This window comes from Podarcis gaigeae (genome assembly GCF_964106915.1).
Source record: "Podarcis gaigeae genome assembly, chromosome: 3".
NCBI lineage: Eukaryota > Metazoa > Chordata > Lepidosauria > Squamata > Lacertidae > Podarcis > Podarcis gaigeae.
The window spans coordinates 4,757,995-4,772,478 of record NC_139680.1 but is presented as its reverse complement, the minus strand read 5'-3'; the positions used below and the strand labels follow the sequence as shown (position 1 = coordinate 4,772,478).

At 44.1% G+C, this 14,484-nt stretch overlaps 1 protein-coding gene across 2 annotated transcripts in view; it reads left to right on the top strand.

Annotated features, from left to right (window-relative positions):
- PKHD1 (PKHD1 ciliary IPT domain containing fibrocystin/polyductin) overlaps positions 1 to 14,484 on the top strand; it is a 242,753-nt gene that overhangs the window by 163,531 nt on the left and 64,738 nt on the right. For both annotated transcript variants that reach the window (XM_083729646.1, XM_083729647.1), the window contains 6 exons: positions 4,962 to 5,075; positions 5,748 to 5,835; positions 7,465 to 7,619; positions 10,330 to 10,476; positions 11,409 to 12,293; positions 14,189 to 14,357. In XM_083729646.1, the coding sequence (XP_083585772.1) occupies positions 4,962 to 5,075; positions 5,748 to 5,835; positions 7,465 to 7,619; positions 10,330 to 10,476; positions 11,409 to 12,293; positions 14,189 to 14,357 (1,558 nt within the window). The remainder of the gene's footprint in view (positions 1 to 4,961; positions 5,076 to 5,747; positions 5,836 to 7,464; positions 7,620 to 10,329; positions 10,477 to 11,408; positions 12,294 to 14,188; positions 14,358 to 14,484) is intronic.

Below are 14,484 nucleotides of genomic sequence, written 5' to 3'. Positions count from 1 at the left end.
TTTTGTTCTTCTCTTTTTTCCCTCCTCTTCCAAGTCCGAAGGCCCTGACAGTTTTAATCTCTTCTTGACCCAAGTCCTGGTCCCAAAAATCATCCCTGTGTGAGGAAATCTATCAAACTTTCCTTCTCCAGTTCAGGTAGGGCTCTGATCCTCGAAATCTGATTTTCTTTAAATTCAATCATAGCAGGCATCAACTTATGGTCATCAAATTGCATCTGTAAGGCTGGGACTTTCTGTCTCTCCAATTGTGTTACTTTAGGTTCAACGGCAATAACTTTCTCCCTAGCCTTCTCCGCAGTTTGCCATGTCAAAGTAGATTCCTGTGTCAGTTTCTGAATAGTTTCTGTATTGGTGTTCATTTTTTGTCCCAAATTATTGATTTGGGTAATTACCACATCCACCTTTTTGTGAAGCTGTTCCAATGAGTCACTTATCTTACATAATACATCCACTAAGGCCTCTTCTGTCAACATTCTTAACTGATTCAAGGTCCCCAGAATCTCACAGGTTTTTATCTTGCAGCTGGAAATTCCCCCAGCTCAACTCTTGTGACAGTTTCAAAGGCTTCCTCTAGAGGGAAACAGTTTCTATTTGTATTAGTCCTTTTAAACTCAATTCAAACAATAAAGTTAGTTTCAATTTTCTGTTACTTTTACTCCATTTTAAACGCAGACGGAGATAGTGGAAACAATGCATTCCTTATTTAACTAACTGTCAGTGAACGTTCTACTCACTATCAATAAGCATTCCAGAACACGTCACTCCTGTTGGCAGCCCGTTTCTAGGATCGGAGCGGTGTTATTTTAACTCTGTTCGCTCTCTCCTGCAGGTATACTCAGTCCAAAACTTTCCCCCCTCTTCTCCTGCCACCAAGGGGGGTTTAGTATTTTTTACTGATGGAAATTTAGTCCTTTACAATAGGCTTTCCAAGGCTTCAGCTTGCATCCTCATTGCTTCAATCTATTTACAAAAGGGGAAGGTGGACTTCCTGTTTTAGACCTCCCCGTTTCGACACCAAACTAAGACGTTTAAAAATCCAATTCTCCGCTCTACTCACGGGTAGTTGCTTTAAGATCAAATTGTCCACAGGAAAAAGTCAGCGCTCTCTGGCAACAGCTATGTGGCTTCACTCTGTGGAAGAAGCAGTCAATTCGAAGCACTGCGCCGCTCACCCCACGTCGCTCCGGATCCCTGAAACCAGGTTTCCCCACGAGTAGGGGAGGTGCAAAAGGTGCCAGCCGAATCCCACGTTCGGCTGTGATTTTTAGTGGGTCTCCGCCTTCGCCGTGGCGGCCAGACCCAGATTTCCACGAGGCAAATTCCTCCCGATCAGAGGAATTCAGCCATTACCGGAGGCGCCAACCCGGAAGTCCCTACATACAAAAGTTTCTGGAAGCACTTTCTCTTTATGAATTTCCAAGCCCATCTCATACTTTTCAAAGATCTTGAATCAGAGTTAGGCAGGGCAGATTTTTATCACTTAGAGAGGAAATGAAAAAAGCCATAGCCAGCATGAAGAATTGAATTAATAATAGACAATCCTTAGTTTAATAGCTATGTTGGGCCTTGCACTTTGTTCTGCCCAACAATAGAAGAAGATGCCATAGCCTCTGTGGCAGGGAAACATCCGAGACTCAGATTCTGCACTGATGCAAACTGGAAATGCAGGTGAAAACATGGCAGTGCCTTTCCAGAAAGGTAATTCTGTGCTTAGCATAGAGACCCAGACCAGAGCCGCAAGCCTAGAGAGAGAGACACTTGGAAGTGAATTTCTTCCTCAACGTAGTGGGAATTCCAGATGTGGTTTATTTGAAGATAAGGAACACGCTGTGGATTCTTTTAAGGACATAACATTTATTTTATCAAGCTAGTTTTTTTGTGACTTTCTCAATGGCATCTGGTGTGACCAAAAGTGGAACTGCTGAGTTACTATCCTTGGATTTCCCTTGAGCCTTCTATTCATTTGGCTATACAAGATTCCCCCTTATGCTCACATTAATTGTCTCCTCTGCTCTCTCCTATCATACTCATCCACCATCAGTTTTATCTCCTCCAGACTCTCACTACTCACTGTTTAGGCACAGTCATCCCCATTTGGTCTGCAAGGCCATTTGGGATAAGCCACTTGCATCCATCCTACAAGTGTCATGCAGCCAAAAGGGTGGAACTTGAGCAGCTTCCAAAACAGCTGACAACTGATGGTTGGGAGGGCTGCACAAAGCAGGAACCCAGAGCTACATAGGATTCCCCCTCTCTGCATTGGCTGATGTGAAGGTTATCCTGCTTGGTCCAGGTGTTTCCCTCCCTCCTTTGTTTCAGCAGCTGAGGGTGGGAATAGCCTTGCTTTTAGCAATGTCCTGCTGCTTGCTAGTGCTTTGAAGCCTCAACTTTGGGACTTCAGAGCACCAAATCCTTTGACATCATTTGTGATGTCAGGAAATTAACAGGTTGGCCTTGACCACCTGTCAAATTTGGAGTGTGAGGCAGATCCTAATAAGAATCTGCACGCGGACCAAAAAGATTTCCCAACTCCTGGATTAGGGAAGTAGTCATCCACAGCTGAGAACTGCATGGGAGCCTCGTGCTTGAAGAGGTCCTTCAGGGTGGCTGTGTCTACTCTTTATTTATTGAGTGGATTTCTTTGCCTCTTAGGGGCCTGCTAGAAGCCTTTTTGTTCAGACATGCCTACCCAGGCATGTAATTTAAACATGCAATTTGACTACTTATAATAGTTTCAGAATTGCTGGTTTTATTTATAGTTTGATTAAAAATTATGTCAATTGGTTCTTAACATTTGCTTTTATTGGTATTTTTTTAATATTTCAGAATGTTCTTTGCAAACAGCTTAGAGGCTTTCTGTCAATTAAGCAATATATAAACTTTGTGGGTTTTTTGTTTTTAAAACTTCACCCACCCCTCATTGGTAGATTACTGGTAGAAGAGGGGAAAAGGTGTGTCTATGTCAGTCAGAACTACTCATGCAAGTTTGCTAGATGTGGAAGATTTTTCTGTTCTGTAGCAGCGTCATGTGCATGAAGTGTGGTGCTACATTTCTGGGGAAATTTTTATTTTGTTTCATTTACCACATCCAGGATCAGGACCACTTATGCCTATTCTTAATCGGAGCTGCGGCGATGACAGCTTAATAAAAGATTAATTGCACACAATACATTTATTTATATAATTATTTTTTAAGGTTCACGAGGAGAATGCTTCTTAAGGATACATATTATAAGCTTTCTTCTCTTCACCAAATGCATAATTTTTAAAATGTTAAAAGATCACGACATGATGGCTAATTCTGCACAGATTTATTTCTTTAATTCTACATCTGCTGCAGTTTTGTGCTGTATAATTGATTTAATCTCTAATTTTAGAGGAATGCTGAACTCTCTAACTGGACTCTGCTTACATTTCTCTAGGGCAGAAATTGCCCTACTTTCCCCTCCAAGTATCTGTTTCATGCTAGGCCATTTTCTTCTGAGACACTGAACTACCCTCGGTGAAATAAATAGATTCACAGTTGGAATACAGCTTACTGTATAGAGACATCATTGCAAGATAACAGCTACTTTCCTCTGGATTTTTGCTTCATTTTTCTTATCATGTGCATCACCAATCTTTCTGTTAGACTGGAGAATACACTTAGAATTTAGACATTTCATCCGTAGAATATATATAATATGCGGAATACAAGACACAGTGAATTTTTTTCACAACCACCACACAGTGGGCCAACGTTTTCAATTTAGCTATCCACCACACTCCCAATATCCCTATCCTGGCCAGGGAACACCAGCTCAGACCTCATCAGCATGTATGTAATGTGCATGCATGTTGGTGTGTATGTCTGCATGCAAAGAAGAGAACTATTGTGTTCTCATTAGGGTTGCTCGCCTATTGAATGGAACCAAGATGGAACTGAACTGCTGAAGGGGAGCAGTCAAGTAGTAGACATAGGCAGACCATGTCTGCTTGGAGCCTGGTAGAATCTGCTGTGTCATAAGCAAGCACCAGGGTGGTTTAGGGTGGAATGTAGAAAAATCTGTCCAGTCATAGACAGGGTGGGGGGTGGGGCAAAGCAAAGTCTCTTGGACTGGGGAAGTCTCTTAATTACGAAACTGCAAAATGCAGTTTTATCAGAGTATTAGAGCAGTGATTTGGAGCTGTAGTACACAGAACTGAGTAACACACAGCCATATGCTCAATTTATAGAGAAGTCATTGTATAAAATTAGAGGTAAACTCAACTGGCTTGCTGGCATAGGTGCCAACTCCCTGGGGCCCTGGGTGACTGAGCACCCACAAAATTCCCCATGAAGGGGCCAAATTCCCACAAATTTCGGTGCCACCCACAGTGCATGGCACCCACAAATTTCTGTGCATGGCATCCACGGCCCTGGGCACCCACGGTCGCGGGGCCAAGCTGGCTCCCCTGTTTGCTGAGCATGAATGGATTTAAGCAAAATATTCATGGTTTTCAACATCCTTGCTTTATGGAAATTTATGTCCCCCGATCAATTGACTTTTCAAGCCATTAGTTATTGGAATGGCCTTCTGGGGAGATCTGTTGGGTTTCCTCTCTTCCTGTGCTCAGAGATGCACTTAAAACACCCATTCATAAGAAGACCTCTAATGCTTAGTTGTGTGCTGTACCCCATAAGTTATTGCCTGTTGCCTTCACCTAGTTTACCTATTTTTACCTGTTGTCGCTACAAATGCTATAATGGTCTTGTAGGCACAATACAGTAAGCCAATAGCGTACTTGGACTTCACAAGCAAGTTTGGGGATTTACATGTTACAATTTTATTTCCCTTGCCTTTTAGCAATTGATGTCTTTCTTAACATTTTTATCAACGTTTTTAGATTTATTAGCAGTGACATGAGATAATTTCTTTTATAGAAAAGTATGCTAAAAATAAAAATTAATCAATAATGGCCATTCATTTTTCCCCTGTCAGGTACTTTGCAGCATCCATTGGAAAGAGAAAGAAAGGTGCAAATTCTGCTTCGTGCATCTGAGAGAGTTTATTGTGATCGATTACACAGCTTAAGTGCTGATCCTGGAACCATTGGTACGGTTAAGTAACATATTTTGAGTTCTTTAAGGTGCATAGGAAAAAGAAGCCATGGTGCTATTCAGTGTTCTTTTTCTAGAAAAAGAGGTGCCAGAACTCACCATGGATGAACTCACCCTTGTTCTCTTATAAAGGCAATGGCACCCACCTGAGAGGTGCCGGAACTGAGTTCAGCTGGGGGGAAAGCCGTTGTGCTATTTAGTTTGCAGCTAGTCAGGAATCCTTGTAATGAGCCTACATGCTTTGCTTCCACCTGTCTGTGTTTCCTTTAATCCCAGCCTGCTCAACTCAGGTATCTCCCCCTAAAAAAAGCTCAACACCTTTGGCTCATTCTCTCCCCCCCCCAAAAAAAAGCTCAACAACTCTGGTCAACCCATTGGGTAGATCACTGCCAGTTTATTTACAGTGGGAGTAGATTGCAGTCTCTTGGAAGTTGGACACCCCTGGGCTTATTCTAAGTGACAGAACCCTGTAGCACTCAAGCCCTGCCCTACCATTAGGCAGATCTTGATAAGGAGCCAGACATATTCCCCACCCCTGATGTATATTAAGGCTTTTTATCTCTGTTTTGCAATGGTGCTTTATGTGGCAAGAGTGGGAATTCATGCATAGTGTGCGCCAGACCTTGTAGCTATTGATCCCAGCATGGTTTTCTCTTCCCCTTTCAAGGTGTTTATGGGAAGCTGCAGATGCATAGCGCTTATACCCAGAACTCTTGGACATACCTTCGAAGTGATGCTGCCCCTGGCAATGAAAGGTAAGGGCCCCCCCTTCTTTTTGTCCCCCTGTCTTGAGAGATGAAGTGGCTGATGACTGTGGACAGGGTCTTTTTCAGTTACAGCACCTTATCCCTTTGGTTCATTTGCTTCTTGTAGGCTACAGAATCACAGCCAATAAGGGATCTTGTAGTGAAAGTGATAACAGTGTAGATTTGTCTATATGATTTCACTGTTTCCTGGTCTGGCCGCATGGGTGATGCTAGACAACTGGGTGGATGATCGCTGTCACTCTAAAATGAAGAAGAAGAAGAGTTTGGATTTGATATCCCGCCTTTCACTCCCTTTTAAGGAGTCTCAAAGCGGCTAACATTCTCCTTTCCCTTCCTCCCCCACAACAATCACTCCGTGAGGTGAGTGGGGCTGAGAGACTTCAGAGAAGTGTGACTGGCCCAAGGTCACCCAGCAGCTGCAGGTGGAGGAGCGGGGAAGCGAACCCAGTTCCCCAGATTACGAGTCCACCGCTCTTATCCACTACACCACACTGGCCTAAAATGACCGCACACATGGACTGATGGCACCACTTTTTCTGCAATACAGTTGCTAAAGAGAAGTGCTGGTGGACCCACTTGCGGCACCCCACACCCTGGTGGGTGAAAGGCAATCCCAGCCACAGGTGTAAACAAACTGCACAATACAACATTCTGGGATTTAAAACTGGCCACTACTTTTATGGATTGCAGGTGTAGGTAGGCTTATATCTCCAGGCGGTGGACCGGAGTGAAGGCTTTGGCCTGCCCCCTAGACTCTGCCCCCCAACCTGCTCATGATTGGACAGTTCCAAATTGAGGATGGCGGGCTTTCGTGCCATCCCTTGTGGCCAGGGGGATTCCACAACAGCCAGCCGCCCATGGGAGAGCGTTTCACCCCAGGGAGCCGGTGTGTGTGTGTGATCATGAAGGGCTACAACTGCTGCCCACCCTGGGACCAGGTGAGCAGCCATTTTCCTACCTTCTAATCATATTTGGAAAATATGCTCACCTTTAAATAATGTTCAGGTTTATTTGATAAGTGGGGGACAAAAGTATTCTAAAATGCAACCATGTGACTAGAGGTAAGCATTGCTTTCAGTCACATTATCTGATCAGCCCTAGTATTTGATCATTTCCATTCTGTTATATATCCTATATAGATTTTCTTCAGTTTCCTCCATTCCTGGGCGTTTGCTGGTATTTTAGGGGGTGATTTTATTTCTTTTGATCAGGCAATTGACAAGTGTGACAATGATGTTTTAGCAGTTTAATGGGTCATCGTAGTTTGAGTATGTTAATTACCGATGTTATGGGTTTTGTTTGTTGTAAGCTGACAAGGGACTTTTTTGTACTAGGCAAATACAAACTTGAATAAATCTAAATCTAGGTGTCAGTATCTTTCTGCCATACCATTTAAAACTTTATTTCCCCCCTCAATTGTCCCAGGGGGAAAAAGACTACTAAATAATCTCCTTTACTCTGCCGCAGCATTCTTCATATAATATTATTTTGCCACATATAGATCATTTGCTTTAGCATTCTCCTGTTTTTCTAAACCATTTCCCCCGATAGGGTTTATTTATGTATCATTAAAAAAAATGTGTAGGATCTTCACATTAATTCTGCAGAGGTTTATAGGATTATGGTACAAGATGAATTGGACTGGCGTTATGGAGACAATATTGTCATCAGTTCGTCTTCCTATGAAGCTCATCAGGCTGAAATAGTCACTTTGGAAGAAGTCAACCATCGTAGCCTTAGAATCCGTGAACGTTTACTCCACAGACACACAGGTATGCAAACTCTCAACCTTGGCTCGGTATGTTGGTTGTTTTATCCTTGGGACCCCAGGCACATTAAGAAGCTTTTATTTTGTATCATAGTTCCTTATGCCAATAACCAGAAAAGGTGGAAATTCCATATGTATAATTAGGTCTTTAACGTCCCTTGAAGGACAGCCAAATTTAAATAGCAATTCGACACACAGCTGTGAGGCATTTGCGAGCTTTTTCGCAGAGAAGGTCCTGTTGCTCCGCCATGACCTCCCTGCCAATTTGGATACAATAAAGGAACTGGAGGCCCCTCGACTGTCCTCGGGTCCAGTATTGGACCACTTTGACTGGATATCCCCAGCCAATGTGGACAGACTCCTCCAAGCTGGAAAGCCCACCACCTGTCCTCTTGACCCGTGCCCATCTTGGCTGATTAGAGTGTGTCCAGACGAGGTGAGGGCCCCCCTGGGTGATATCATCAATTTGTCCCTTGGCACCGGGATATTCCCAGGGGAACTGAAGGAGGCAGTGGTGCGTCCGCTCTTAGAGAAAACATCATTAGATCCTTTAGATCTATCCAATTACCGCCCAGTTTCGAATCTTCCATTCCTGGGTAAGGTGATTGAGAGAGCGGTTGCTGAACAGCTTGGTAGGTTTCTCGATCCATTCCAGGCCGGCTTCCGCGCTGGTCATGGGACCGAGACGGCTCTGGTCGCCCTAACAGATGATCTCCGCAGGCAGCTGGATCGAGGCAGGTCGGGGCTGCTGATTCTTCTAGACCTGTCAGCAGCCTTCGACATGGTCGATCACGAACTCCTAGACCGCCGCCTTGCCGACGTGGGGATCCAGGGCACAGTCCTTCAATGGCTGCGCTCGTTTCTCTCTGGTTGGGGACAGAGGGTGGCGCTTGGGGGGGGAATTGTCATCGCGCCACTCCTTGGTGTGTGGAGTGCCTCAGGGTGCGATTCTCTCCCCAATGCTTTTTAACATCTTTATGCGCCCCCTCGCCCAGCTTGTCTGGAGTTTTGGGCTGGGTTGCCATCAGTATGCCGATGACACCCAGCTCTATCTGTTGATGGACGGCCATCCTGACTCGGCCCCAGATACACTGACCAGATGTCTGGAAGCTGTGGCTGGATGGTTACGTGGGAGCCGGTTGAAGTTAAATCCTTCGAAGACAGAGATCCTCTGGCTGGGACGGAGCGATATGGGATTGAGGGGGCAACTCCCATCTCTTGCGGGGGTGCAGTTAGTGCCAGCATCGTCCGTTAAGAGTTTGGGTGTAATCTTCGATACCTCCCTCTCTATGGAGGCGCAGATTACAGCTATAACAAAGGTGGCATTTTTTCATCTCCACCAAGCTAAGCAGTTGGCTCCTTATCTCTCTCTCCCTGACCTAGCCACTGTGATCCACGCGATGGTCACCTCCAGACTGGATTATTGTAACTCGCTCTACGTGGGGCTGCTCTTGAGACTGACCCAGAAACTTCAGCGGGTGCAAAATGCCGCGGCGAGACTCCTTATGGGGTCTTCGCTGCGAGATCATATTCATCCAGTACTATACAAGCTGCACTGGCTCCCGGTGGAGTACAGGATCAGGTTCAAGGTGCTGGTTTTAACCTTTAAAGCCCTATACGGCGTAGGACCCTCGTACGTACGGGACCGCCTCTCCTGGTATGTCCCACAGAGAAATTTACGGTCTGCAAATAAAAACATCCTAAAGATCCCAGGCCACAGAGGTTAGGCTGGCCTCAACTAGAGCCAGGGCTTTCTCGGCCGCGGCTCCAATCTGGTGGAACACTCTGTCACGAGAGACAAGGGCTCTGCGGGATCTGACATCCTTCCGCAGGGCCTGCAAGACAGAGCTGTTCCACCAGGCCTTTGGTCAGGGCGCAGCCTGACCCCCTCCTCTGGCAACCTGCACAGGATTTTGCTTGATGGTTGCCATTAATCTGATTTTAATTAATTTTATAATGAATGTTTTTAGAATGTTGAATTATTTTGACTGTTGTTAGCCGCCCTGAGCCCAGCTTCGGCTGGGGAGGGCGGGATATAAATAAAATTTATTATTTATTAATTTATTATGTTGAAGTCACGGATCATTCCTGTTGGCCTTCCCTGTCAGATGATGATGATGATGTTGATTATTAATTGAATTTCTCTACTGGCCTCTACTGAGGATCACAGGGTGGTATACAATATATATAAAAAACAAAACTACATAACATAGAGTGATCCTTCTTCATATGGTATATTGGGATGGAAGTGGGGGTGGATATGGGGCAGGGGCTGCAGGCAGAGTTCACTGAGTTTTCCACATCCTTCCAGAGTGATCTAAACAATATTTTGGTGCTAAACTGACAGCATCAATGCTTGCCCAATTATTGGACTTCAAGCCCTGGACAATGCTCCCAAGTTATTTTGGAAATGTCTCCTTTTCCTGTTTCATTTTCTGTGGGATGTGATTAGTTCAGTTGGCTCTGTTTTCCCTGCTGCTTCATAGGAAAGCCTGAGAAATCTCCCAGTTCAGTATTTAGTGAATTCTGACAGATAACCCCTTCTCTAATTCTGCTGGTGAGTGAGCAGTCTTCCAACTTTCTTGCTGGTCACCCAGTAGGAGAACCCAGAGTGAAATGGACCTTATTGTTCTGATTTTTGAAGCAGAGACATTTGAATGGCCAAAACTGACCTGCTTTTACCTTCATGTTTCCTTCTATTATGTCATATATAGGACAATCACACAGATTAGAAAATGGACAATGGATTCCTCTGGCTGCAGAGATTGGCCTTCTCACAAGAAATATACAAATTAAATCTGACATCGATTGTGCTGGGGGGATCTTAGTGGGACACCCTGCCAGTGGAGACCAGTATGCAGGTACTCAAATACTCATAGCTGTTTTGTTCAAATTTCTCAGCTAGTGCAGCTGAGAACCTTCCCATGCATTTCGAGGTCTGCAGCCACTGTGCCTCCTATTATGATGGTATGTATACAGGACAACACAGATTGTGCACATTTGTTTGTACCTTTAATTGTACATAAAATGGGGGGAACACCATAGCAATTTTCTATCCTGCCAGCTGAAGTGGCATTCTGCCACACCGGGGAGTGCATATGTAAAGAAATATTTTGGATGACCCAGCACTTGCTGAGGGATAGCAAGGTTATAGTTTATTATAGGAAACACTGTGGAGACTCTTGTGCTGTTTTGGAGATTGGGGCTTCAAGATGAAATGGACTGAAACATGTTGGGTGAGAGTGCTGTTTCCTCAGCCCCTCGCAATGCCCAGTGACATTTTGACGGGAGTCTGAAAGCAGTTCTAATATGGCATATGGGTTTTGGTGCCTGCTATTCAAAGATCCCAATGGAACTGCCTAAAGCAATTTTTCAATGTGCTTTCTCAGATATTGCAGTGTCATCTTCAGGAATACAGTAGAACCTCTACTCACATAGAGAATCTGTTCTGGAGGTCCGTTTGTGAGTTGATCCGAGTCACTGGTAGAAGTGCCGTTCTGCGCATGCACATTCGGCAGCAGCGCCGTTTTGCGCATGTGTAGATGGCAGAAGCCGCTTCTGCGTGTGTGCGAATGGTGGTAAACCCGGTATTTACTTCAGGGTTTGCCGTGGTCGCAAGTCGAATTGTTCGTGAGTAGGGGTGGTGGTAAGTCAAGGTTCTACTGTATGAGTTTAGGGCTTTATGTTATTTAAAAAACAACAACAGCAGGATATTCATTATCAATGTGATTTGTTTTTTCTCACGGTTTAATGGTGAAACTAGTTCCATGCTCTGTCTTTTTCTGTGTGATAGGTATCCTCCAGCTTTCTAATGTTGAAATTTTGGGCTTTGGATCTTCACAGTCTCCAGCAGTTGGCATCAGGAATGCATCCCATGAATCTTTCATAATCTCCTCCAGCGTTCACCAAAGCTGTGGAGCTGGTATTCAGGCGCTTGCAAGCAGCGGACTCCTATTATATGACAACGTGGTATTTGGAACCGTTGGTCACGGCATACATTTGGAAGGCCAAAATCATACCCTTACCAGGAATCTTGTTATTTTGAGCAAACAGCCGGGGCAATCAGTACACTGGGTGACTGGCATCAAAACGAATGTTGCAAAGGGTACCCGCCTACAGAACAATGTTGTGGCCGGATCAGAACGGATAGCCTTTCATATCAAAGGGCAAGAATGTTTCTTACCTGAGACACTTTGCACTGACAATGTGGCTCATTCAAGCCTTCACGGGATACATTTATACAGAGGAGATGGCTTTCCAAACTGCACCAAAATCACAGGCTTTCTGTCCTACAAGAACTATGACTATGGGATCATGTTTCATCTTAAAGGAAACATAGTAGTAGAGAAAGTGATACTAGTAGACAATGTTGTGGGTCTCCTGCCAGTACTTTACAGCCCACCTGCTGATCTGCAGTCCCACCTGGAAAGGAGGCAGTCCATCATACTACGAGACTCTGTCCTTGTGGCCACAAGCTCTTCCTTTGATTGCATCAAGGACAGAATCCAACCTCTTGCAGCTGACTTGACAAGTACTGATCGAGCTCCACGTAATCCTTGGAGGGGTCGAGTTGGCATACTGTGGCCTTCTTTCACCTCTGATCATAGCTGGTGGCCTGACAGCCCATGGCATAAAATGAGAAATTATTCCGTAGTGCTGGGAATCATGATGTTACAAGGTTGGTGTTACATTTGTGTGAGCTTATGGGGTCCTGCATTAATCAACTCTGTGAAGATGACTAGTATTATTTTTCAAATGTCAAAGATTCTAATGGTTTTTATTTCCAGAAATTGATAAAATTAGCAGAAAATTTAAGAGGAGGGGGTGAGTAGCTTAATTTTTTTCAGCAAAACCAACCAACCACTGAAATGTCAGGAGCTCGTCCTGTTCTTGAGTAGGACCCTGGCAGAGACACATGCCCGACTGGCATGTTCTCTCCCTCCTGGTCGTTCGGGAGCTTCAAAAGCTTTCTTCTGCCCGAACATCACAGCGACCGATGCCAACAGACACCGGCACACTTAGGGATCCGTAGAGTTTGCGCAGCTGTGTTACAGACCTCAGCAACTCAGCATTTTGGCTAATCTACTTTATTTACATATAAACACACATGGAGCACTGCAACATGGCTCCCTCTCTTTCTAGCATCAAACAGCAAAGAGAAAGTACAAAGGACAATAGTCCCACTTCACAGAACACAGTAACACAAACATCCGGTCTCTGTCACTTCCCACTCTGTGGAATCAAAACATATACCGTAATAGGATGTGGAATCAAAACATATACCGTAATAGGATGTGGAATGAAAACATATACCGTAATAGGATGTGGAATGAAAACATATACCGTAATAGGATGTGGAATCAAAACATATACCGTAATAGACAACAATCCCATGACTGCAACCACGGAGCAGGAATTCTAACATGAAACACCTCAGTATGTTGTGGCACCTTAAATACTAGCATATATATTGCGCAAGCTTTTGTGGGCTAGGACTGCAGTCCTCTGCTCTTTTTCCTAAGGCCAGTAAGTTTCATTGAACAGTACAATCTTCTTCCAAATAAACATGCACAGGATCATAAGTAAAGCCGATTGCATTAAATGCATGATGACGCAACACTATATATTTATGTACAACTGAGGAATACCAGAAAAAGTTACAAAATTAGTTGTTTTGCTAAATGTTTTCTTCTGAAAAGCAAAACGAGAAATTGTGAGAAATTTTTAAACAGAAAATTGCGGCATTGATCCAGCTGAGCTTATGCATACCAAGTTCTACTGAAAGCAATGATATTTAATTTAGGTTTCAGTGGGTATTAGGCATATATCTAACTTTAGATGAACAGGGTCTACAAGTATTAGCACTTTGCAGGGGGAGGATGAAAATCATGAGCTCTTATGCAAATTAATTTCAGTCAAAACTCACAGCCACAGATTTTAAAAAGAATATGTCAGAATAGGTGGAAAAAATCATTATGGCATTTATTTGGCAGGATTGCTAAGTCATCTGTGTAACATGCTCACAAACTGTACTGTTGAATTAACAGTTACATCTAGGGTCTGCAGTTGATATCAAAGCTGATTATGTTTCCTTTGTCTAATTGTAATGTACATTATCCAAATTCAATTCAGGCTCTGAATTTCAATAATTTTGGAGCCTCTTATCCCGGACCCACTGAAATTCAAAATGTCTGACCCAAGCTCCCTCATGTGCAGAGGTCATAGAGCGATTAGGCTGGGTGATCCATAAAAAAATACAACAAATATTTGGCAGGAGTTTGAGTCAATGCAAGGGGCTTCGCCAGGTAGATTTGCTGCCTCCTCTGTTCAGATTATTTCTCTGCAGTGCCATTTTTTTGGTACCACTGCCCCAGATATTATCTTCCCCTCTTACTCTTTTGTTTCTCATTGTGTACACCACCCATCTATAGAAAGTCTCCATTGATGTTTCTGGTGACTAGAGTATACCATAGACCTGTAACCCATCAATGCAGCTTGTCAAATCCCTTTCTTAGCCTTGGACGATGCGACTGCTGAGCCTTTCTATACAACTCTGCTTTCCTTCATTATCAGATGTCATCTTTGCTGGCTTTAGGAAAACTTGCTACAGTGACGACAGAGACATCTGCATCATGACAAATCCTGACAGTGCAGGCATTCTGCATCTGGTCACATCCGAAAGGGCAAGCGTTTTCCATGTCAGTGAAGAAAATATGTTCTACTTCCATCCACTGCAAAATAGGTAAGGGGCCCATCGCTTTCAAGTAACCTGGCTGAGGCTTCCTGTCAGGCATTTGGGTGCTTCTCCTCATCTAGACCAGGGTGAGGAACTTGTGGCTCTCTAGGCATTTGTTTATGAAAAAATATAC